Source organism: Oncorhynchus tshawytscha, unplaced genomic scaffold (assembly GCF_018296145.1).
Source record: "Oncorhynchus tshawytscha isolate Ot180627B unplaced genomic scaffold, Otsh_v2.0 Un_contig_2917_pilon_pilon, whole genome shotgun sequence".
NCBI classification, from domain to species: domain Eukaryota; kingdom Metazoa; phylum Chordata; class Actinopteri; order Salmoniformes; family Salmonidae; genus Oncorhynchus; species Oncorhynchus tshawytscha.
The window spans coordinates 2,736-30,105 of NW_024609423.1; the positions used below are offsets into that span (position 1 = coordinate 2,736).

Below are 27,370 nucleotides of genomic sequence, written 5' to 3' on the forward strand. Positions count from 1 at the left end.
TTGTTCATTTGTTTACAGAAATATAGCATTGTATTTGGTAAAACAATTTTTTTTCCAACAGTTTTCTAAGAGCTGGCAGCAAGCTTATAGGTCTGCTGTTAGAACCAGTAAAGGCCGCTTTACCAATCTTGGGTAGTGGATTAATTTGGCTTCCCTCCAGGCAAGAGAACAAAGACCTTCCTCTAGGCTCATATTAAAAATATGTCAGATAGGAGTGGCTATAGAGTCAGCTACTGTCCTCAGTAGCTTTCCATCTAAGTTGTCAATGCCAGGAGGTTTGTCATTATTGATCGATAACAATTTTTCCACCTCTCCCACATCAACTTTACAAAATATGATACTTGCACTGCTTTTCTTTCATGATGTTTTTTTACAAGTTTTTTTTTCCATCATTCTTTATATCATTGATCTTGGCTCCATAATAAAGTTGATTATGTTTGTTGAGTTTGGTCACATAATTTCTCAATTTGCAGTATGTAAGCCAGCCAGACTTATTAGCCACTCCTTTTGCCCCAACTCTTTCAAACATACAGTTTTTAAATTCCTCATCAATCCATGGAGCCTTAACATATCTAACAGTCAGTTTCTTAACAGGTACATGTTTATCAATAATTGGAAGAAGCAATTTCATCTGGTAAAAACAGGTCAACACATTATAAGGCAACAATATAAGACAACGGGAGCACTGTGTATGTTCTCTGATGAATTGTAAGAAAAATGAGATGTGAAATATCAATATACACGCTAAGAGAAGTAATTTATCTCTCCTGTGTGGATTCTCTAATGACGTTTAAGTGATTATGAGTAATATGTTTTCCCAAAGTCTAAGCTTTTGTAAGCCTTCTCCTCTGTGTTATGTTCTTTCAGGCTTCCTAAATGGGCAAAGCTTTGCACTCCGGGAGGAGTGCTAATGCATCTGTGTATTTTCTGATGTTGGTTCAGGCTGTTTTTATGGTAAAAACTCCTTCCACACTGGGAGCAGTGGTAAGGCTTCTCCCCTGTATGTACTAGCTCATGGGCTTTCAGGATTCCTGACCGGCTGAAACACTTCCCACACTGGGAGCAGTGGTATGGCTTCTCCCCTGTGTGTACTAGCCCATGTCGTTTCAGGCTCCCTAACCGTTTAAAACACGTTCCACACTGGGAGCAGTGGTAAGGCTTCTCCCCTGTGTGTACTAGCCCGTGTCGTTGCAGGCTCCCTAACCACTTAAAACACTTTCCACACTGGGAGCAGTGGTAAGGCTTCTCCCCTGTGTGTATTCTTTCGTGGTCTTTCAGATTCCCTGAATGGTTGAAACACTTGCCACACTGGGAGCAGTGGTAAGGCTTCTCCCCCGTGTGTATTCTTTCGTGGCCTTTCAGATTCCCTAACTGCTTAAAACACTTGCCACAGCGGGAGCAGTGGTAAGGCTTCTCCCCTGTATGTACTAGCTCATGGGCTTTCAGGATTTGTGACCGGCTGAAACACTTTCCACACTGGGAGCAGTGGTAAGGCTTCTCCCCTGTGTGTATTCTTTCGTGGACTCTCAGATTCCCTAACCTCTTAAAACACTTGCCACAGTGGGAGCAGTGGTAAGGCGTCTCCCCTGTGTGTATTCTCTCATGTTGTTTCAGGGCCCCTAACCTGTTACAACCCTTTCCACAGTAAGAGCACTGGTGTCTTCTTGCTGGTTTGGACATCCCTGGCTCTGGTTCCTCTGAGTCTGGTCTTTCTCCTGCCAAAGACAGTGTTTAAAAGAAAAAAAGACAGTGTTTAAAAGAAAAATAGAGACCAAAAGAAACCTCCACATGATAAAATAATAACAATAAAATAATTTTGCACGCCCAATTTTTCAGTTTTTGATTTGTCAGAACACAAATAAAAAAAGTTTGAAATATCCAATAAATGTCGTTCCACTTCATGATTGTGTCCCACTTGTTGTTGATTCTTCACAAAAAAATACAGTTTTATATCTTTATGTTTGAAGCCTGAAATGTGGCAAAAGGTCGCAAAGCTCAAGGGGGCCGAATACTTTCGCAAGGCACTGTATCAATACTCTTACACAAATGCTTGATTTGCTATGGTTCAAAAGCATATTTTGAAAATCTGAGATGACAGTGTTGTTAAGAAAAGTCTAAGCTTGAGAGCAAGGAGAAGTTTATCTAAAGTTCCATGCATTACACTTGTATTTTCATCAACATTTATAATGAGTATTTCTGTAAATTGATGTGGCTCTCTGCAAAATCACTGCATGTTTTGGAACTACTGAACATAACACGCCAATGTAAAATGAGATTTTTGGATATTAATATGCACTTTATCGAACAAAACACACATGTATTGTGTAACATGAAGTCCTGTGAGTGTCATCTGATGAAGATCAAAGGTTAGTGATACATTTTTATCTCTATTTGTGCTTTTTGTGACTCCTCTTTGGCTGGAAAAATGGCTGGGTTTTTCTGTGACTTGGTGGTGACCTACCATAATAGTTTGTGGAGCTTTCGCTGTGAAGCATTTTTTAAATCAGACACTGTGGCTGGATTAACAAGACTTTTATCTTTAAAATGGTGCCTAATGCTTGAATGTTTGAGAAATTTGATTTATGAGATTTCTGTTGATTTGTATTTGGCGCCCTGCAATTTCATTGGCTGTTGGCGGCAGAACCCCGTTCCCATACAGATTAAGACTCCATAATGTTTCATCATTAGATGCTACAGTCCTCCTTTAAGACTCCATCATGTTTAGAATGTGTCTGGAAGCGCTACTCTATTCTACTCTCATCCTTTCCGTTTTTATAATATTTAATAATAATAATAATGTTATAACAGGTAATAACTAACTTTAATAACTCGGGTTAATACCTGTCTGGCGCTCCAACAAAATATTTATTTACCCCCCTCTAACAATACCGCTACAGAATTAGCATAGTAGGCCATGTAATTTAAGGTAATCTGAAATATTTAGGACTAACTTATTCCTTGACACCCATTCTGAAACTCACTGCAGCTCTTTGTTAAGTGTTGTTGTCATTTCAGTTTCCGTGGTAGCTGACGTGTACAGTGTTGAGTCATCCGCATACAGACACACTGGCTTTACTCAAATGTCGTTGGCATGTCGTTGGTAAAGATTGAAAAAGGTAGGTGCCAAACAGCTGCCCTGGGGAATTCCTGATTCTACCTTGATTGTGTTGTACAGGCTTCCATTAAAGAACACTCTCTGTGTTCTGTTAGACAGGTAGCTCTGGGGCGGCAGGTAGCCTAGTGGTTAGAGCGGGAGGCCAGTAACCAAAAGGTTGCTGGATCTTATCACCGAGATGACAAGGTAAAACTCTGTCATTCTGCCCCTGAACAAGGTAGTCCTAGGCCGTCATTGAAAATAAGAATTTGTTCTTAACCGACTTGCCTAGTTAAATAAAGGTTAGCTTTTTTTGTAGTATAGCAGGGGGTGTAAAGCCATACGTTTTTTCAGCAGCAGACTACGATCGATAATGTCAAAAGCCGCACTGAAGTCTAACAAAACAGCCCAAACAATATTACTATCATCATCAATTTCTCTCAGCCAATCAGTCATTTTTAAGTGCTGTGTTTATTGAATGTCCTTCCCTATAAGCCTGATCACAGCTTTCCTCAGTATTAGTTAATTAATTAACAGTGTCTAGAGTTTAGTTTGCCTGTTCAACAGTCTTGTAAAGATAGGGGGGTTGACTGGGACAGGCAATGTAATATCCATAATGTTTTAAGGATAAGTTTTTGTAAAACAAGCACCTTACATTGGATCATCTTGAAATTTTCTCTCTAAAGCTAACTTTCATCAAGGTTTTATATGGTCTATTGGTTTCTCTCTTTTCATTGGCAGAATCCTTTTTCAGTGTTATGATATTCATAACATCCATATCCACCAGTCTATCTTCCTATCAACTAACAGAACTCCACTGGTTGTCCTGGTAACAGATACCAGTGGGCAGATCTATTGTATTTGTTCAAACTAAACTACAGCACTTACTTTGATGAGTCAAATCTGATCCTTTCATCTCTTCTCCTCCTCTCACAGTTCCACTCAGCCCCGTTGTTTTCCTGCAGTCCACCAGCAGCACAGACAACCTCTTCATACCCAGCAATAAGGTACGACCGGGAGAGGCACGACACATGGACTCCGGGAGGCTGGAAGGGCTAGCGTTGTCCTGGTAACCATAAAGAGGGGACACAGACGCACATCATTATGGATGCTGATGTCACTGTTGTCATAAAGTGCTCTACAGAAACCCATCCCAGACCCCGATAGAGCAAGCTGTATGCTAGACCAGACCAAGCTGTACCATCTGGTGTTCTGATCTGTAGAGACTCTTCTCTGCCTCGTCAGCATCAGGATGTTGTTGAGGCTCCCCAGAGGATCCACCATAGTCATGTCTCTCTCCTGTGTGAATGAGACCATCAAACAGATGGTAAACTTATGATCTTCTATTGCAATCACAGAGTCTTACAAGAGGCATGAATATGTCTAAAAAGAGCCTAAAATGGCCACTTTAATCTTGATTTCCTAAAAAAATATTTGTGATGCAAATGTAAAAGGGTTGTTCCACAAAATGGGTGCCTTTTTTACATTTTAAGTAGAACATATGCACCAACATTGAATTTTAAAAGACTGTTATACTAGATGAGGAGAACTTTAATGTCGACCACATGGAGAATTCAATACATCTAATTGAAAAGTCCCAAAAGTATATGAACCAATGGCAGATCGACCATTTAACAATTCCTACAGTAAGAATGCCCATTAAAAAACCCACATTAGTTCAATAACTGCATAGTTTGTGTCCCTGTTTTTAAGACAGTACTCACTGGTGTTAATCGGATCTTCTGTCTCCTCCTTTTTCACTCCCAAAACGTCTTCCTCCTTCACGTTTATTAAGATAGCATCCTCTTCCCCTCTAAAAGGTTCTTTCTCTTCTTTCACTATAACAGCCTCCTCTTCCTCCTTTTTCATTCTGAAAGATTCTTTCTCCGTACAGCAGACCTCCTCTTCTTTACCAGGGGAGGAGTAGTTTAGTGAGCTCATGGTCAGGGATGTTAGCTAGCTAGCATTAGCGACTAGCCTAGTGCTAACCTCAGTATCAATCTTTAACAAGTTTGCAAATTGAACAAGCACATTAGGTTAAAGTTCACCAGTAGATACGTCAACCGAAATTTGTCTTAAACACTGAGATTAGCTAATGTACAATAACATGGTCTAAAGAATCAATTGTTCAGTTTTATGTTGGCTAGCAAGCTACCGAGGTGGTTGAAAGAGTTGGCGCCTTGTTGTTCCTGAAGAAGCGTCCGTCCAGTCCATTATACGTCACGCAAGAAACATCACCTGAAAGACGCCCATCGCCATCTGCTGGCTGGAGTGGGTAACGCAGTTTGGAAACAATAGGTACGATACTTTTTGTGTTGGAAAGAACGTCATAATAATTTAACAATAAACAGATAAATTTTCTCTTACGTCTTACAAATAATACTTTCCTGTACACAGACGTAGAAGCTTAAAATGAATATGTGGATGATGAATAAATACTTCTATGAATAGGTAGTGTGTTAAAACACATTTCTGTTAATACTCTGTTCATTTTTCACATTTGTTTTTATTAGATGTGACCATACTTTTCCCTTAAAGCCACGCTCTATACGATACAAATCGTGATACTACATGATACTAACATTTCCCCTATACCCATCATGTAACAGCGATAGGTTTAGGCTGCTACATGATACTAACATTTCCCCTATACCCATCATGTAACAGTGATAGGTTTAGGCTGCTACATGATACTAACATTTCCCCTATACCCATCATGTAACAGCGATAGGTTTAGGCTACTACATGATACTAACATTTCCCCTATACCCATCATGAGGTAGCAACGTAGCTTATGAATGAAAGTTTAGAATGTAGTGGTCAAGTTCCTCAGTGCTCCGTTCCTCTCCTGGCTTCTTTTATATGCTGTTCTCCACTGTTTACGCTTCTCATTTTAATATTAATGAGTTAAAATGAATTGGAATAACAAGGTTTAAATTAATTATATATTTATTTCAATTCATTATACTGGACATTTCAATTTATATACAGAATCAGTCAGTGGGACTGAAATATTACCAGAGCTCAAGAATGACCCAAATACTGTTAGAATAGAAATGGTTTTCTCTGTCTGTTATTTTTTCACATCTAAATGTGGCCATACAACTCCCTTAAAGTGAAGGTAGCTAAATGTAACCACATGTAACATATGGATCTGCATTAGTATAGCATCACAAGTCCCAATGCAAAGTTACACCTCTCTTTTCTATTTTTCCAGTACATAAAACCCATCAGAATTCCAAAGAATGCCGAAGTCATGTCAGAATTGTTTTTTTTACAGGCTGTGAAGTAATATGGAGGACCTGGCTAGCCAGCCTATCCCCTACAATGTCAACTCTGACAGAAATATCTTCAAATAGATTACTTCAAATTAAACCAAATCGTGTGCACTCATGACTAGTGGTTGTCTGTCATAGTTGAAGTGTACCTATGATGAAAATGACAGGCCTCTCTCATCTTTTTAAGTAGGAGAACTTGCACAATTGGTGGCTGACTAAATACTTTTTTCCCCCACTGTATATATATTTATACACAGTGGGGAGAACAAGTATATGATACACTGCCGATTTGCAGGTTTTCCTACTTACAAAGCATGTAGAAAAGCATGTAGAAAAGCATGTAGGGGTCTGTAATTTTTCCAGCATGGAGTACACGTCCTGGTAATCCGTCTGGCCCTGCGTTGTGATCTGAGGACCCATACCAAACCTTTTCAGTCTCCTGAGGGGGAATAGGTTTTGTCGTGCCCTCTTTATATAGCCAAATTATTTTCACCCAGGAAGCTCGGGTAAACAGTGCACTGCTTACCACTACCAGGCCTGGAGTACATTTTGACTTTGTTGATACGAGCTTGTGTCAGCGCAGCGAGTTTAGCGCAGCGAGCTTGTGTCAGCGCAGCGAGCTTGTGTCAGGTCAGCGAGCTTGTGTCAGCGAGCTGTGCAGCTAACTGCCTATGTAACAGTATAACTTTAGACCAGGGACCCTCTGCACACATCCACAACAGCCACCCACGAAGCATCGTTACCCATCGCTCAACAAAAGCCGCGGCCCTTGCAGAGCAAGGGGAACCACTACTTCAAGGTCTCAGAGCAAGTGACGTCACCGATTGAAACGCTATTTAGCGCGCACCCCTAACGAAGCTAGCAGTTTCACATCCGCTACACCTTCAGATCAACCTATTGTGTGTATTGAACATTCATACTGGACAGTTTTACATATAGAGTAGCACCACCACCCATTCTCTTGAAGTCAAAGCCACAGTGTATTGTTGCTGTAGGAGTTTCTGATTAAACGAGAAGTGGCGGTATTAATCCTTTATGCGCAAATATTGATTTAATAACGATAATATCTTAGTTAACTTGAAGTCCCGTGATGATATATTGTGTGGTCCTCCCACTACGACTTGGGAAACCATGCAGTTTATTAGGCTACAGATTAAATAAATGATGAACTTCACAGGGTGGTGAAAGTGCATGTGTTGAGCTTGATGCTCCTTTCCAATACATTTTGAGGGTCTTCTTCTGGTGACATGATGATGATTGATGCTTGGTTGCCATTTGACAAATAAAATAATGTCGCTCTCATCCATAATAATCTCATCATGTAGGTAGCCTACCAACACTGTATATGTGAGCTGTTGGCTACAGTGCACGGGACAAGAGGACTTTTGCTATATAACTCAACGGTTTTTCAAAACCATCAGTAGAGTTGAAAATGCGATGGAAACCCATTTAACTTGCATTTTTCATTCAGTACATGGGAATTCAACAGGAAAACATTTTTTCCGTGCATTACGTCATCACGCAGACTTTTATCCGCAATAAATCTGTTTGATGCAAACATTTCCGGTGGGAAAATGTGTATATTGTTTTGTGCAGATTTGAGAATATTCACATGAAAATCTGTCGCAAATTACATGGAAATTTAGCTACTAAGGTGGATATTGATCCAACACCTGCCGCTTATTCAAACCAGCCCACTTGGCAAAGATCTCAGTTCAACATTGAGTTTCTCGTTACATTTCTTTGAAACGGATTTAGGTTGCAAGTTGGGTGAAACACAAAATGTCACCAGTCACTGGATTTAGGTTGCCAGTTGTGTGAAAATTAGATGGTTAATAAAAATACCTTACCTTTTTTACAAATCCAATCCGTTTTCCACATTGATCAAACATCATCACATGGATTTTTTTTTGTTTTTTTGTTTTGTTCAAATCAAATCATGTTATTGGTCACATACACATGGTTAGCAGATGTTTTTGGTCACATACACATGGTTAGCAGATGTTTTTGGTCACATACACATGGTTAGCAGATGTTATTGGTCACATACACATGGTTTGGCAGATGTTAATGGTCACATACACATGGTTAGCAGATGTTATTGGTCACATACACATGGTTAGCAGATGTTATTGGTCACATACACATGGTTAGCAGATGTTATTGTGAGTGTAGTGAAATGCTTATGCTTCTAAGTCCAACAGTACAGCAGTATCAAACAGATAATATCTAACAAATTCCACAACTAAACCTAATACACATAATCCAGTAAAGGAATGGGAAATATAGAAGTATAAAACATGGATGAGCAGAAACACAGCAGCTAAGATGCAATATATAGTGAAGAATAGATAGTGAAGGATACAGTATTTACAGTTGAAGCTAAAGATTACATACACTTAGGTTGGAGTCATTAAAACTCATTTTTCAACCACTCTACAAATGTCTTGTTAACAAACTATAGTTTTGGCAAGTCGGTTAGGACATCTGTGTTAATGACACAAGTCATTTTTCCAACAATTGTTTACAGACAGATTATTACACAATCCCAGTGGGTCAGAAGTTTACATACACTAAGTTGACTGTGCCTTTAAACAGCCTTGGAAAATTCCAGAAAATTATGTCTATAGCTTCTGATAGGCTAATTGACATCATTTGAGTCAATTGGAAGAGCACCTGTGTATGTATTTCAAGACCTACCTTGAAACTCAGTGCCTCCTTACTTGACATCATGGGAAAATAAATACAAATCTGCCAAGATCTCAGAAAAAAATGGTAGACCTCCACAAGTCTGGTTCATCCTTGGGAGCAATTTCCAAATGCCTGAAGGCGTCCTCTGGTCTGACGAAACAAAAATAGAACTGTTTGGACATAATGACCATCGTTATGTTCGGAGGAAAAAGGGGGATGCTTGCAAGCCGAAGAACACCATCCCAACCGTGAAGCACACAGGTGGCAGCATCACGTTGTGGGGGTGCTTCGCTGCAGGAAGGACTGGGGCACTTCACAAAATAGATGGCATCAATGGGTGAGGAAAATTATCTGAATATATTGAAGCAACATCTCAAGACATCAGTCAGGAAGTTAAAGCTTGGTCGCAAATGGGTCTTTCAAATGGACAATGATGCCAAGCATACTTCCAAAGTTGTGGCAAAATGGCTTAAGGACAACAAAGTCAAGGTATTGGAGTGGCATCACAACGCCCTGACCTTAATGCTATAGAAAACAGATCATTTTTACCCTTTTTAAAAATAGTTATAGGGGGAGGTCCGGGGGATGTCTGTCTTTGAAAGGGTCATTGTAATATTTAAGATGTCCCCTTTACTGATGACCTAAACCTAAAAGTCAAGGGGTCTGAATACTTTCCAAAGAAACTGTAAGTGATTGAGGAGAGAGGATAATTGCTATATTTTAATTACAATCATTGACCCATAAGGGACCACATGACCAAAGCAATGCGTGACCCATGCAGAATTAAAACAATATTCATCTTAATGAGAAATATAATCTAATAAACAAATGTTTGCATAACCAAAGACATGAAAACGGGTGGGAATATTGTATTTAGCTAGGATTTCATAAGGCCAGGAATGTCATTGAGAATAACAATAGACAACAGTTAATGTTGCTAGTTTAGGGATGAAGATAGTGAAGGTTTATCTATGTTAAGGATGTTTTTTAATTTGACGTGGAAACAACGTTTATTCAACCAGTGGGAGGCTTGTAAATGCCCACAGGAAAGTGGAATGAGGAACTCTTTATTGAGACAATCATGAAACAGCGATCTGTGGGTGAGTTGTAGTGGATATTATAATATAAGGATCTGCTGGAGTCCAAGTCAAATCAAGATTCTTTATTTCTGAGCTCAGAGAGAACAACAGAGTTTGGTATTTGGTATTTTACTAGGATCCCCATTAGCTGTTGCAAAAGCAGCAGCTACCCCTCCTGCGGTCAACACAAAACATGACACAATTGTCACGTAACTCGTCGGAAGGCATGGACCAAAGCGCAGCGTGGTAAGTGTTCATGATTTTTATTTAATCAAAAAACATTCGAACAAAATAACAAAGAGAAGAACGAACAGTTCTGTAAGGCAAATCAACTATACAGAAAACAACTACCCAAAAAACACAGGTGGAAAAAGGCTGCCTAAGTATGATTCACAATTAGAGACAACGATAGACAGCTGCCTCCGATTGGGAACCACACTCGGCCAAAAACAAAGAAATACAAAAACACAGAAAAAGGAACATAGAATGCCCACCCTAGTCACACCCTGGCCTAACCAAAATAGAGAATAAAAGCTTCTCTATGGCCAGGGCGTGACAGCCGCTCTGTTCTGGGCCAGCTGCAGCTTTACTAGGTCTTTCCTTGCAGCACTGGACCACACGACTGGACAATAATCAAGATTAGACTAAACTAGAGCCTGCAGAACTTGCTTTGTGGAGAGTAGTGTCAAAAAAGCAGAGCATCTCTTTATTATGGCTAGACCTCTCCCCAGCTTTACAACCATTGAATCTATATGTTTTGACCATGACAGTTTACAATCTAAGGTAATGCCAAGTAATTTAGTCTCCTCAACTTGTTCAACAGCCACACAATTCATTACCAGATTCAGCTGAGGTCTAGAACTTGAGGAATGATTTGTACCAAATACAATGCTCTTAGTTTTAGAGATGTTCAGGACCAGATTATTACTGGCCATGCATTCCAAAACAGACTGCAACTATTTGTTAAGGGTTTCAGTGACTTCATTAGCTATGGTTGCTGGTGCTTATATAGTTGAATCATCAGCATACATGGACACACATGCTTTGTTTAATGCCAGTGGCAGGCCATTGGTAAAAATAGAAAAGAGTAGAGGGCCTAGAGAGCTGCCCTGCGGTACATCACACTTCATATGTTTGACATTAGAGAAGCTTCCATTAAAAACCCTCTGAGTTCTATTAGATAGATAGCTCTGAATCCACATTATGGCAGAGGTTGAAAAGCCATAGCACAAACATTCTTAAACAACAGGTTATGGTCAATAATATCAAAGGCTGCACTGAAATCTAACAATAGAGCTCCCACAATCTTCTTGTTATCAATTTCTCTCAACCAATCATCAGTCATTTGTGTTAGTGCAGTACATGTTGAGTGCCCTTCTCTATAAGCATGCTGAACGTCTGTTGTTCTTTTGTTTACAGAGAAATAGAATTACATTTGGTAAAACACCATTTTTTTCCCAACAGGTTGCTAAGAGCTGGCAGCAAGCTTATAGGTCTGCTGTTAGAACCAGTAAAGGCCGCTTTACCACTCTTGGGTAGTGGAATTACTTTGGCTTCCCTCCAGGCCTGAGAACAAAGACCTTCCTCTAGGCTCATATTAAAAATATGTCAGATAGGAGTGGCTATAGAGTCAGCTACTGTCCTCAGTAGCTTTCCATCTAAGTTGTCAATGCCAGGAGGTTTGTCATTATTGATCGATAACAATTTTTCCACCTCTCCCACACTAACTTTACAAAATTCAAAACTTGCACTGCTTTTCTTTCATTATGTTTTTTTACAAGTTTTTTTCCATCATTCTTTATATCATTGATCTTGGCTTCATAATAAAGTTGATTATTTTTGTTGAGTTTGGTCACATAATTTCTCAATTTGCAGTACATAAAACAGCCAGCCAGATGTGCAGCCAGACTTATTAGCCACTCCTTTTGCCCCAACTCTTTCAAACATACAGTTTTTAAATTCCTCATCAATCCATGGAGCCTTAACATATCTAACAGTCAGTTTCTTAACAGGTACATGTTTATCAATAATTGGAAGAAGCAATTTCATCTGGTAAAAACAGGTAAACACATTATAAGGCAACAATATAAGACAACGGGAGCACTGTGTATGTTCTCTGATGAATTGTAAGAAAAATGAGATGTGAAATATCAATATACACGCTAAGAGAAGTAATTTCTCTCTCCTGTGTGGATTCTCGAATGACGTTTAAGTGATTGTTATGAGTAATATGTTTTCCCAAAGTCTGAGCTTTTGTAAGTCTTCTCCTCTGTGTCATGTTCTTTCAGGCTTCCTAAATGGGCAAAAGCTTTGCACCCTGGTAGGAGTGGTAATACATCTCCCCTCGGTGTATTTTCTCATGTCGTTTCAGGCTCCCTAACTGGTTAAAACACTTGCCACACTGGGAACAGTGGTAAGGCTTCTCCCCTGTGTGTACTGCTCGTGCTGTTTCAGGCCCCTGACTGGTTGAAACACTTGCCACACTGGGAGCAGGCTTCTCCCCTGTGTATGTATTCTCAATGTGAAACACTTTCAGATTCCCTTAAAACACTTTCCACACTGGGAGCAGTGGTAAGGCTTCTCCCCTGTGTGTATTCTCTCATGTTTCAGATTCCCTTTCACTGGGAGCAGTGTAAGGCTTCTCCCTAACATGTTTCAGATCTCCCTTAACTAAAACACTTTCCACACTGGGAGCAGTGGTAAGGCTTCTCCCTGTGTGTATTCTCTCATGGGTTTCAGGCAGTGGTAAGGCTTCTTCCCCTTCGTTTCAGGTCCTAACTGGTTAAAACACTTTCCACACTGGGAGCAGTGGTAAGGCTTCTCCCCTGTGTGTATTCTCTCATGTTGTTTCAGATTCCCCTAACTGGTTAAAACACTTGCCACACTGGGAGCAGTGGTAAGGCTTCTCCCCTGTGTGCTTTTTCAGATTCTGTGTCTGGGTTTCAGCTCCCATGTTAAAACACATGTTGTTTTTGGGAGCAGTGGTAAGGCTTCTCCCCTGTGACTCGGTTTCAGAACCGGTTAAAACACTTCCACACTGGGAGCAGTGGTAAGGCTTCTCCCCTGTGTGTATTCTCTCATGTTGTTTCAGGTTCCCACTAACTGTGTGTTACAAGGTCCCCCATTTACAACCCTTTCCACAGTGGGAGCACTGGTGTCTTCTTGCTGGTTTGGACGTCCCTGGCTCTGGTTCCACTGAGTCTGGTCTTTCTCCTGCCAAAGACAGTTTTAAAAGAAAAATAGATACCCGAATGAAACCTCCACATGATAAAACAACAGTGCTACGAGAGTAAATCCTAATCAGATCTCTCAATAACCTGAGGCCAGTTTTAACAAACTTAGTGTGATTTTAAAACAAATGTAGAGCTTCCTGGTGTTCACACTACTTGATTTATTCATCCTGTTTTACAAGTCAGAACACAAAAAAACAAAACAGTTCTTGGACACTGAAGACACAGACTTTGCTAGATTCCAATCGAGCAGGTGGTTCTAAATATATAACTTTCATAGCTGTATGATACAGAATGTGACCTACACACTTCCTTAAACATAAAATAACTAAATAAGTAATTTTGTGTAATAGTCAAAAACTTGTTTTTACATCGAAGACACAAAGCACATCAGTAACATCTCCCCGTTGTTGAAAGGGTTCGACACAATGTTTAAATGGCCCAATTTCTTATTTAGACGTTCACAGGTTTTCAACATTTTGACTATCGCTGATGTCATATTTTGGGTAAAGTAAAAAATAAGGTGAAATATTTGGAAAGATGTTCCCAAAACTGACAGTAACTACAATAAACAAATTATAAACGCAACATGTAAAGTGTTGATGTTTCATGAGCTGAAAAAAAAGATTGCAGAATGTTCTACATCCCTGTTAGTTAACATTTATTCTCTGCCAAGATAATCCATCCACCTAACAGGTGTGGCATATCAAGAAGCTGATTGAACAGCTTGATTATTACACAGGTGCACCTTGTGCTGGGGATAATAAAAGGCCACTCTAAAATGTGCCGTTTTGTCACACAACAATGCCACAGATGTCTCAGAGGGAGCGTGCAATTGGCATGCTGACTGCAGGAATGTCCATTTGTATATATATTTTTACATTGGAGACACAAAGCACACCAGTAACATTTGCCCGTTGTCGATAGGGTGGACACTGAGAAAAATTACAAGATTGTATTTATACTGTTTAGCCATCGAATAGCTTTGATGGGTACTCTCTCATCTGTGTCTATGGGACTGAGTTGGGCCTCTGGAGCTTGAGCTGACAATTGATTAATGACTTGCTGATAAAAACCTACAGCTGGTATTACATAGACAAGATTGTGTGTGTGTGTGGGGGGGTGTAACCGAGATAGCCTGGAGGATTACAACAAAATCCCTTATTGTTTTAAAAGTCATCCTGGCATCTGGGCTGGGTTGGGGGTTAAAACAACACCAGGTGCATATGACCACAGGATGAACCCAGGATGGCTTGTGATGCCCCCAATCAGCATGGGAGGGTTGGAACCAGCCCTGACTAAGCATTTATAAGAGCTCTGTTTTTCATTCAAGGTTAAGCTCTCAGCAACACACTCAAGCGTGTGGGGTCAAACGCTTCATTATTGCAATAATTAATCAATATTAAATAAAATGATTGTTTGAAGAAACTACAAAGTCTCTCTCAGTATACAAATTTCCATGACAACGCACCTGCTGTAAATATTTTATTTACATGTTCACAAACTTTCAACATTTTGACTATCACAAATGTCATGATATTTTGTGTAAAGTAAAAAAATAATTTTGGGGTAGATGTTGCTAAAGATATAAAACAACATGTAAAGTGTTGGTCCCATGTTTCATGAACTGAAATAAAAGACCCCAGTTTTTTCCAAATACTCAGCTTATTTGAAAAAATGTTGTGCACAAATTTGTTTACATCCCTGTTAGTAAACATTTATTCTCTGCCAAGATAATCCATCCACCTGACAGGTGTGGCATATCAAGCTGATTGAACAGCTTGATTATTACACAGGTGCACCTTGTGCTGGGGATAATAAAAGGCCACTCTAAAATGTGCCGTTTTGTCACACAACACAATGCCGCAGAATGTCTCAAGTTTTGAGGGAGCGTGCAATTGGCATGCTGACTGCAGGAATATCCACTAGAGCTGTTACCAGATAATTGAATGTTCAATTCTCTACCAGAAGCCGTCTCCAATGTCGTTTTAGAGAATTTGGCAGTATATCCAACTGGCCTCACAACCACAGACCACATATAACGACGCCAGACCAGGATAGAAAACACTGAAGTTTCTAAAACTGTTTGAATGATGCCTGTGAGTATAACAGAACTCATATGGCAGGCAAAACCATGAGAAGAAATCCAAACAGAAAGTGAGAAGTCGAATTTCAAAACAGTGCCTATTTAAATCCCTGATAGTTATGGATGTGCTTGCACTTCCTATGGCTTCCACTAGATGTCACCGTCTTTAGAACCTGTTTTGAGGATTCTACTATAAAGGAGGGGCTCATAGGAGCTATTTGAGTGAGTGGTCTGGCAGAGAGCCTGAGTCTCATGACGCGCGCTCCCGAGAGAGTTAAAATCAAATCAAATTTTATTTGTCACATACACATGGTTACCAGATGTTAATGCGAGTGTAGCGAAATGCTTGTGCTTCTAGTTCCGACGATGCAGTAATAACCAACGAGTAATCTAGCTAACAATTCCAAAACTACTACCTTATACACACAAGTGTAAAGGGATAAAGAATATGTACATAAAGATATATGTATGAGTGATGGTACAGAGCGGCATAGGCAAGATGCAGTAGATGGTATCGAGTACAGTATATACATATGAGATGAGTATGTAAACAAAGTGGCATAGTTCAAAGTGGCTAGTGATACATGCATTACATAAAGATGCAGTAGATGATATAGAGTACAGTATATGTATACATATGAGATAAATAATGTAGGGTATGTAAACATTATATTAAGTAGCATTGTTTAAAGTGGCTTGTGATATATTTTTCATCAATTCCCATTATTAAAGTGGCTGGAGTTGAGTCAGTGTGTTGGCAGCAGCTACTCAATGTTTACTTTCAGTGCAGCAAACTCTCTCCAGAAGTTCAGTGAGGATCTCTGAATGATCCAATGTTGACCTAAATGACTAATGATGATAAATACAATCCACCTGTGTGTAATCAAGTCTCCGTATAAATGCACCTGCACTGTGATAGTCTCAGAGGTCCGTTAAAAGCGCAGAGAGCATCATGAAGAACAAGGAACACACCAGGCAGGTCCGAGATACTGTTGTGAAGAAGTTTAAAGCCGGATTTGGATACAAAAAGATTTCCCAAGCTTTAAACATCCCAAGGAGCACTGTGCAAGCGATAATATTGAAATGGAAGGAGTATCAGACCACTGCAATTCTACCAAGACCTGGCCGTCCCTCTAAACTTTCAGCTCATACAAGGAGAAGACTGATCAGAGATGCAGCCAAGAGGCCAATGATCACTCTTGATGAACTGCAGAGATCTACAGCTGAGGTGGGAGACTCTGTCCATAGGACAACAATCAGTCGTATATTGCACAAATCTGGCCTTTATGGAAGAGTGGCAAGAAGAAAGCCATTTCTTAAAGATATCCATAAAAAGTGTTGTTTACAGTTTGCCACAAGCCACCTGGGAGACACACCAAACATGTGGAAGAAGGTGCTCTGGTCAGATGAAACCAAAATTGAACTTTTTGGCAACAATGCAAAACGTTATGTTTGGCGGAAAAGCAACACAGCTCATCACCCTGAACACACCATCCCCACTGTCAAACATGGTGGTGGCAGCATCATGGTTTGGGCCTGCTTTTCTTCAGCAGGGACAGGGAAGATGGTTAAAATTGATGGGAAGATGGATGGAGCCAAATACAGGACCATTCTGGAAGAAAACCTGATGGAGTCTGCAAAAGACCTGAGACTGGGACGGAGATTTGTCTTCCAACAAGACAATGATCCAAAACATAAAGCAAAATCTACAATGGAATGGTTCAAAAATAAACATATCCAGGTGTTAGAATGGCCAAGTCAAAGTCCAGACCTGAATCCAATCGAGAATCTGTGGAAAGAACTGAAAACTGCTGTTCACAAATGCTCTCCATCCAACCTCACTGAGCTCGAGCTGTTTTGCAAGGAGGAATGGGAAAAAATGTCAGTCTCTCGATGTGCAAAACTGATAGAGACATACCCCAAGCGACTTACAGCTGTAATCGCAGCAAAAGGTGGCGCTACAAAGTATTAACTTAAGGGGGCTGAATAATTTTGCACACCCAATTTTTCAGTTTTTGATTTGTTAAAAAAGTTTGAAATATCCAATAAATGTCGTTCCACGTCATGATTGTGTCCCACTTGTTGTTGATTCTTCACAAAAAATACAGTTTTATATCTTTATGTTTGAAGCCTGAAATGTGGCAAAAGGTCGCAAAGTTCAAGGGGGCCGAATACTTTCGCAAGGCACAGTAAATAAACAACTCCAGGTGAAAGACAAAGGCCATAGCTGTAATAAAATAACAAATTAACTGGCAAAGCAGCAGAGCGAGGCCCGCATCCAGCAACGTCCCAAGTCACGTTTTTGCAGCCGTTTCAGTACAGCACAACAGGGAGAGAGAGGGAGAGCAGCTGTTTCAGTACAGCACTACAGGGAGAGAGAGGGGGAGAGCAGCTGTTTCAGTACAGCACTACAGGGAGAGAGAGCGGGAGAGGGAAAAAAATCCAGTGGACTAGTTTTAATGTATGGAATCACTTAGGAGTTTCTGGATTTTGGGTAAACTTCTCCTTTAAAGCATCAGACACCATAGTAATTCATCATTAGATGCTACAGTCCTCCTTTAATTGGGATAGGGGGCAGCATTTTCACTTTTGGATGAAAAGCGTGCCCAGAGTAAACTGCCTCCTAATCAGTCCCAGGTGCTAATTTGTGCATATTATTAGTAGTACTGGATAGAAAACACTCTAAAGTTTCTAAAACTGTTTGAATGATGTCCGTGAGTATAACAGAACTCATATGGCAGGCAAAAACCTGAGAAAAAATCCAAACAGGAAGTGGGAATTCCGAGGTTTGTAGTTTTTCAACTCAGCCCCTATTGAAGATACAGTGGGATATTGGTTATGTTGCACTTCCTAATGCTTCCACTAGATGTCAACAGTCTTTAGAACGTTGTTTGATGCTTCTACTGTGAGGGGGGGCTGAATGAGAGGGGAATGAGTCAGAGGTCTGGCAAAGTGCCTTGGTCTTGTGACGCGCGGTCATGAGAGAGTTAGCTCTTGTTCCATTGCTTTTCTACAGACAATGGAATTCTCCAGTTGGAACATTATTGAACTTTTATGATAAAAACATCCTAAAGATTGATTCTATATATCGTTTGATATGTTTATACGACCAGTAATATAACTTTTTGGAATTTGTCCGATCTTTCCGCAGGAAGTTGCACGCGCGTTTCGATTTGTTTACCAAACGCTAACAAAAGGAGGTATATGGACATAAATGATGAACTTTATCGAACAAATCAAACATTTATTGTGGAACTGGGATTCCTGGGAGTGCATTCTGATTAAGATCATCAAAGGTAAGTGAATATTTATAATGCCATTTCTGACTAATGTTGACTGCGCAACATGGTGGATATTTCTTTGGCTGATTTGGGCTCTGAGCCCCGTACTCAGATTATTGCATGGTATGCTTTTTCCGTAAAGTTTTTTGGGGAATCTGACACAGCGGTTGCATTAAGGAGAAGTTTATCTAAAGTTCCATGCACTTGTATTTTCATCAACATTTATAATTCGTATTTCTGTAAATTGATGTGGCTCTCAGCAAAAACCACATGTTTTGGAACTACTGAACATAACACGCCAATGTAAAATGAGATTTTTGGAAATTAATATGCACTTTATCGAACAAAACATACATGTATTGTGTAACATGAAGTCCTGTGAGAGTCATCTGATGAAGATCATCAAAGGTTAGTGATACATTTTTATCTCTATTTGTGCTTTTTGTGACTCCTCTGGCTGGAAAAATGGCTGGGTTTTTCTGTGAGTTGATGGTGACCTACCATAATAGTTTGTGGAGCTTTCGCTGTAAAGCATTTTTTAAATCAGACACTGTGGCTGGATTAACGAGACTTGTATCTTTAAAGTGGTGCCTAATACTTGACTGTTTGAGGAATTTGATTTATGAGATATCTGTAAATTTGTATTTGGCGCCCTGCAATTTCATTGGCTGTTGGCGGCAGAACCCCGTTCCCATACAGATTAAGACTCCATAATGTGTCATCATTATATGCTACAGTCCTCCTTTAAGACTCCACAATGCTTCATCATTAGCTGTTACAGTCCTCCTTTAAGACTCCATCATGTTTAGAATGTGTCTGGAAGCGCTACTCTATTCTACTCTCATCCTTTCAGTTTTAATAATATTTAATAATAATGTAATAACAGGTAATAACTAACTTTAATAACTAGGGTTAATACCTGCCTGGCGCTCCAACAAAATATTTCTTTACCCCCCTCTAACAATACCGCTACAGAATTAGCATAGTAGGCCATGTAATTTAAGGTAATCTGAAATATTTAGGACTAACTTATTCCTTGCCACCCATTCTGAAACTCACTGCAGCTCTTTGTAAGTGTTGCTGTCATTTCAGTTGAAAAAAAAGCTGCATTGAAGTCTAGCAAAACTGCCCCAACAATATTTTAATCATCATCAATTTCTCTCAACCAATCAGTCATTTGTAAGTGCTATGCTTATTGAATGTCCTTCCCTATAAGCTGAAAGTATCAATTTGTTTACTGTAAAATAGCATTGTATCTACAACTAACTATTTTTTTCAAAAAATATAAGGGTTGGTAATAGGCTGATTGGTCGGCTATTTAAGCCAGTAAAGGGAGCTTTACTATTCTTGGGTAGTGGAATGACTTTAGCTTCCCTCTAGGCCTGAGGGCACACACTTTCTAGTAGGCTTAAATTAAAGACAAGGCAAATAGGAATGGCAATATTGGCCGCTATTATCCTCAATTTTCCATCCACGTTGTCAGACACCGGTGACATGTCATTGTTGATTTGTTTTCCAAAAATGTAATTGAAGACGCTCCAAAGATTTTTACTATCATCCTTCATGTAATTTATTTTTGTTTCATAGTGTAGTTTCTTCTTTTTATTCAGTTTAGTCACATGATTTCTCAATTTGCAATACGTTTGCCAATCAGTTATTCAGCCAGACCTATTTGCCATCTCTTTTGCCTCCCTCTTCATCATACCATTTTGTAATTCCTCATCAATCCACGTGGATTTAACAGTTTTTAAAGTCATTTTCTTAATGGGAGCATGCTTATTAGTAACTGGGATAAGCAGTTTCAAATGTGTCAAGGGCAGTGTCTGGTTGCTCATCATTACACACCACGGACCAACAAATATTATTTACATCAACAACATAGGAATCACTACAAAAAATGTATGACCTCTTACACACAATATTAGTCCCAGCCTTAGTAACGGTGTTTTTTCTAGACATGGCTACTATATTGTGATCACTACATCTGATGGATCTGGATGCTGCTTTAAAACCCATTTCTGCAGCATTAGTAAAGATATGATCAAAACATGTTGATGATTTCATTCCTCTACTGTTTGTAACTACCCTGGTAGGTTGATTGATAACCTGAACCAGGTTGCCAGCACTGGTTACAGTTTGAAGCTTTCTCTTGAGTGGGCAGCATGATCACAGCTTTCCTCCAGTATTAGTTAATTAATTAACAGTGTCTTGAGTTTAGTTTTCCTGTTCTACAGTCTAGTAAAGATAGGGGGGTTGACTGGGACAGCCAATGTAATATCCATAATGTTTTAAGGAAAAGTTTTTGGAAAACAAGCACCTTACATTGGATCATCTTGAAACTTTCTCTCTGAAGCTAACTTTCATCAAGGTTTTAATATGGTCTATTGGTTTCTCTCTTTTCATTGGCAGAATCCTTTTTCAGTGTTATGATATTCATAACATCCATATCCACCAGTCTATCTTCCTGTCAACTAACAGAACTCCACTGATTGTCCTGGTAACAGATACCAGTGGGCAGATCTATTGTATTTGTTCAAACTAAACTACAGCACTTACTTTGATGTGTCAAATCTGATCCTTTCATCTCTTCTCCTCCTCTCACAGTTCCACTCAGCCCCGTTGTTTTCCTGCAGTCCACCAGCAGCACAGACAATCTCTTCATACCCAGCAGTAAGGTGCTACCAGGAGAGGCACGACACATGGACTCCGGGAGGGTGGAAGGGCTAGCATTGTCCTGGTAACCATAAAGAGGAGACACAGACACACATCATTATGGATGCTGATGTCACTGTTGTCATAAAGTGCTCTACAGAAACCCAGCCCAGGCCCCGATAGAGCAAGCTGTATGCTAGACCAGACCAAGCTGTACCATCTGGTGTTCTGATCTGGAGAGACTCTTCTCAGCCTCGTCAGCATCAGGATGTTGTTGAGGCTCCCCAGAGGATCCACGATAGTCATGTCTCTCTCCTGTGTGAATGAGAACATCAAACAGATGGTAAACTTCTGATCATCTATTGCATGGGTGTCAAACTCTGGCCCGTGGGCCAAATTTGGCCCGCGGGGTAATTATATTTGGCCCGCGAGACAATACCAAATTACTACTAGAGCTGGCCCGCCGGTATTATACAGCGCATTCACCACTAATACTACGAATCCCATAATGCTCTGCTGTTTTCGCGCGCCAATCAGGACAGGACCCAGATACGCTCTCTCCTCTGTGACAGTAGTCATAGCAACATAGACGCTACAACTGTCAGCGAGCTAACCCTTCCCAAAAATGGCGAAAAGAAAGGCAGAAAACAGGAGCTTTCTGGACAAGTGGGAGGCAGAATATCTGTTTACATATGTAAAAGACAAACCTGTTTGTCTTGTTTGTGGAGTCAACGTGGCTGTAAGTAAGGAGTACAACATTAGACGACACTATGAAACGAAACACCATGACAAATACAAGGACCTGGACATGACTCAAAGGAGCCAGAAAGTTGAGGAGATGAAAAGAAGTTTGGTTTCACAACAGAATATGTTTAAAAAAGCCACATCACAAAGCGAGGCTGCTGTAAAGGCTAGTTATATAGTGGCAGCAGAGATCGCAAAATCAGCCCGGCCCTTTAATGAGGGAGAGTTCATGAAAAAGTGCATGATGAAGGTTTGTGACCTCGTATGCCCAGAGAAAAAACAAGCATTTTCAAACGTGAGCCTGAGCAGGAACACAGTAGCTGATCGCACATGTGATCTTGCCAATAATCTGTATGACCAGCTGATGGAAAAGGGAAAAGATTTTGTTGCGTTCTCCCTCGCTGTGGATGAGAGCTGCGACGCATCTGATACTGCTCAGCTGTCAGTCTTCATCCGTGGAGTGGACTCAAATCTGTGTGTTACGGAGGAGCTATTAGGATTCAAATCAATGCATGGCACAACCACAGGAAAGGAAGTCTTTGAGGAGGTTTCCAAATGTGTAACTGAAATAAAGCTGCCGTGGGATAAACTCGTTGGATTAACGACAGATGGTGCGCCAGCGATGTGCGGTAAAAAGAGTGGACTGGTGGGCATGGTTCGGGAGAAGATGCGGGAAGAGAACTGTGCAGGTGAGCTAACTGTTTACCACTGCATCATACATCAGGAAGCACTGTGTGCCAAAGCCCTAAAGATGGAACATGTTATGACCACAGTAACACAGGTAGTTAACTTTATAAGAGCCAAAGGTCTAAATCACCGCCAGTTTAAATCTTTTCTGGAGTAGTGTGGTTCGGAATACGCAGACGTGTCACACAGAGGTGAGATGGCTAAGCAGAGGAAAAGTACTGAACAGATGTTTCGAGCTGCGTGAGGAAATATGTCAATTCCTGGAAACCAAAGGGAAGGATACAGCAGAGCTCCGGGAGCAAAAGTTCCTGTGTGAGCTGGCCTTTCTCTGTGACACCTCGAGCCATCTCGATGCGCTGCACCTGCAGCTTCAGGGGCGGGGGCGCATCATCACAGACATGTACGCTGCAGTGAGGGCCTTCAAAACTAAACTGTGCCTGTGGGAGAATCAGATGCTGCAAGGAAACCCTTGCCATTTTCCCTGCTGCCAATCCATAAAAGCGCAGATCTCTACTGCCGTGTTCCCATGCGCACAGTTTGCTGAAAAACTCAGTGTTCTCGCCGCTGAGTTTAGCCGGCGATTTGCTGACTTCGATGCCCAGAAATGCAAGTTTGAACTGCTTAGTAATCCCTTCACAGTTGATGTGGAAAATGCACCAACCAACATCCAAATGGAGCTGATTGAACTCCAGTGCAACGACACGCTGAAGTCAAAGTATGATCCTGTGGGCGCCGCACAGTTTCCACGGTTCATCCCTGACACAATGCCTCAGCTCCGCACCCAAGCTGCTCAGATGCTCTCCATGTTCGGCAGCACTTATCTATGCGAGCAACTTTTCTCCTCGATGAAGATGACCAAAACAACTCACAGGAGACGTCTGACTGATGAACATCTTCGCTCGATACTGAGGATTTCTTCAGCTCAGAGCTTGAGCCCAGACATTGATGAACTAGCATCCAAGAAGAGATGCCAGGTATCTGGCTTGGGCACATCAGATTAGACCAGTGTGCAATAATTAACGTTTTCTTTATGCACTTTTTCTTGCTACAAGGCATGGGCTTGAATGGTTGATTGATTTATTATCATTTTATTTGTAAAATTATTAGCCAGTGGAAAAAGTTTATTTTGGTATTTAAATCAGAAGGCTGCAAATAGAAAAGAGGCATACAATTTTTATTTAAATTTGATTTATTTAATAAATGAATGCCATTGATGTGTTTTTTCATTTGAAATTCGATTTTGCATGTCTCCACTATTAAATTATATATTGTATGGTAATAAGCGATGCTTGTTCCATATTCAATGTTAAAGCAAAACTTGTTTGGGTCCATATTAAAAGGTTAATTTGTTCAATGTTGGCCCATGACTTTGTTCAGGTTTTACATTTTGGCCCACTGGGTATTTGAGTTTGACACCCCTGATCTATTGCAATCACAGAGTCTTACAAGAGGCATGAATATGTCTAAAAAGGGCCTAAAATGGCCACTTTCATCATGATTTCCGAAAATATTGTTTGTGATGCAAATGTAAAAGGCTCGTTCCACAAATTGGTTGGCTTTTGCATCCCATTGATCTTTTAAGTAGAAAATATGCACCAATATTGAATTTTAAAAGACTGTTATATTAGACGAGGTGCACTTTAATGTAGACCACATGGAGAATTCAATAAATCTAATTTAAAAGTCATAGTTTGTGGGGCATAGTTTGTGCCCCTGTTTAAGACAGTACTCACTGGTGTTAATCTGATATTCTGTCTCCTCTTTCACTCTCAAAACGTCTTCCTCCTTCACCTTTATTGAGATAGCATCCTCTTCCTCTCTAAACGGTTCTTTCTCTTCTTTCACTGTAACAGCCTCCTCTTCTTTCACTATAACAGCCTCCTCTTCTTTCACTGTAACAGCCTCCTCTTCTTTCACTATAACAGCCTCCTCTTCTTTCACTATAACAGCCTCCTCTTCTTTCACTATAACAGCCTCCTCTTCTTTCACTATAACAGCCTCCTCTTCTTTCACTATAACAGCCTCCTCTTCTTTCACTGTAACAGCCTCCTCTTCTTTCACTGTAACAGCCTCCTCTTCTTTCACTGTAACAGCCTCCTCTTCTTTCACTGTAACACCCTCCTCTTCTTTCACTGTAACACCCTCATCTTCCACGACAATGTTCAGTCCCAGAGCTTCTTTTTCCGTCCAGCAGACCACCTCTTCTTTAGCAAGGGAGGAGTAGTTTAGTGAACTCATGGTCAGGGATGTTAGCTAGTTAGTTAGCATTAGCGACTAGCCTAGTGCTAACCTCAGTATCAATCTTTAACACGTTTTCAAATTTAACAAGAACATTAGGTTAAAGGTCACCAGATGATAAGTAAACAAAGAAATGCGTTTAAAACACTGAGATTAGCTAATGTTCACAAACACGGTGTAAAGCGTCAATCTTCAGTTTTATGTTGGCTAGCAAGCTACCGAGGTGGTTGAAAGAGTAGCCGTGTTGTTGTTCCTGAAGAAGCGTCCCGTCCAGTCCATTATACGTCACGCAAGAAGCATCACCTGAAAGACGCCCATCGCCATCTGCTGACTGGAGTGGGTAACGCAGTTTGGAAACAATAGTTACTACACTTTTGTATTGGAAAGAACGTCATAATAATTTAACAATAAACTGATATATTTTCTCTTGCGTCTTACAAATAATACTTTCCTGTACACAGACGTAGAAGCTTAATATGAATATGTAGATGATGAATAAATACATCTATGAATAGGTAGTGTGTTAATATACATTTGCTCTGTTCATTTTCACATTCGTTTTTATTAGATGTGACCATACTATTCCCTTAAAGCCACGCTCTATAAGATACAAATCATCCTGTAAACAACAGAACAAATGCATCACATGCAAATAGCACTTGATTATCTGTAGTGCTTTACACTGAGTATACAAAACATTAAGAACACCTGCTCCTTCCATGACTTAGACTGACTAGATGAATCCAGGCTAAAGCTATGATCCCTTATTGATGTCACTAGTTAAATCCACTTCAATCCGTGTAGATGAAGGGGGGAGACAGGTTAAATAAGGAATTTTAAAGCCTTGAGACAAATGAGACATGGATTGTGCATGTGTGCCATTCAGAGGGGGAATGGGGAAGACAAAATAGTTGATACCTGTTAGGGATGATGCAGATTTTCGCAGCTTTTCGCAACTTTTTGTTAAAAATCGCACAACATTTCAACGTCCTGCTACTCATGCCAGGAATATAGTATATGCATATGATAAGTATGTGTGAGCCTTTGAACAGGGTATGGTAGTTGGTCTCAGGCGCAGGTTTGTGTCAAGAACTGCAATGCTGCTGGGTTTTTCCAGCTTCCCATGTGATTTGTTTTCTCATGAGCATGGCCTTATTTCTATTACAGCATATTGGATGACTGTCATTCATATTCCATTCACCCTGTTCAATGTAACAGCAACAGGTTTAGGCTACTATATGATACTAGAATTTTCCCTATACCCATCATGAGATTGCTACAACCTAGCCTATGAATGGAAGTTTAGAATGTAGGTGCACACAGGTCGAGATACATTTTTTAGGTGACAGACAGTGACACATGGACAGACAGTCGTGAAGACATCACCAACTAATCACCAACTAATTACCATGGTCCAAACACACCAAGACAGTCGTGAAGAGGGCACGACAACAACTTTTCCACCTCAGGAGAGTGAAAAGATTTGGCATGGGTCCCCAGATCCTCAAAACGTTCTACAGCTGCACCATCGAGAGCATCGGTTGCATCACCGCCTGGTATGGCAACTGCTCGGCATCTGACCGTAATGCACTACAGAGGGTTGTGAACATCACTGGGGTCAAGCTTCCTGCCATCCTGGACCTATATAAAGAAAGCCCAACAAATTGTCAGATACTCCAGTCACCCAAGTCATAGACTGTTTTCTCTGCTCCTGCACGTCAAGCAGTACCGGAGCGCCAAGTCTAGAACCAAAAGGCTTCTTAACAGCTTCTACCCCCAAGCCATAAGACTGCTGAACAATTCATTAAATGGCCACCGGACTATTTACATTGACCCCTCCATTTTGTTTTGTCCACTGCTGCTACTCGCTGTTTATTATCTATGAAATGTCACTTCACCCATACCTACATGTACAAACTACCTCGACTAATTTGTACCCCCGCACACTGACTCGGTACCAGTACCCCCTGTATATAGCCTTGTTATTGTTATTTTATTGTGTTACTTTTTATTATTTTTTACTTTAGTTCATTTGCTCAAATGTTCTTAACTCTTCTTGAACTCTACTGTTAAGGGCTTGTAAGTAAACATTTCACTGTAAGGTCTACACTTGTTGTATTCGGCGCATGTGACAAATAAAGTTTGATTTTATTTGACAAATTCAGGTATGTTTATCCTGTTTGTTTCTGTTTAAGAAACCTTTGTCAACAGATGTCTCTGAATGTCCTTGAGTGGCCCAGCCAGAGCCCGGATTTGAACCCGATGGAACATCTCTGGAGAGACCTGAAAATAGCTGTGTAGCGATGCTCC

The 27,370-nt window shown here is 40.4% G+C and overlaps 1 protein-coding gene across 1 annotated transcript; it reads right to left on the reverse strand.

Moving 5' to 3' along the window:
- Positions 1-24,728, reverse strand: LOC112267388 (gastrula zinc finger protein XlCGF17.1-like). The gene is made up of 4 exons (XM_042315240.1): positions 24,556-24,728; positions 21,609-21,706; positions 21,296-21,473; positions 1-1,715 (listed from the first exon to the last, which is right to left on the reverse strand). The coding sequence occupies exons 2-4, from the start codon at positions 21,609-21,611 to the stop codon at positions 799-801; spliced, it is 1,098 nt and encodes a 365-aa protein (XP_042171174.1). The 5' UTR covers positions 21,612-21,706; positions 24,556-24,728; the 3' UTR covers positions 1-798.
- Between the last annotated feature and the right edge of the window lie 2,642 nt (positions 24,729-27,370).

Bases quoted from the DNA above. Each gene is read 5' to 3' on its own strand.
- LOC112267388 (XM_042315240.1), bottom strand. The intron at 1,716-21,295 runs GTAAGTGCTGTA...TGTCTTTGGCAG, and splicing joins ATCAGATTTGACACATCAAA to GAGAAAGACCAGACTCAGAG.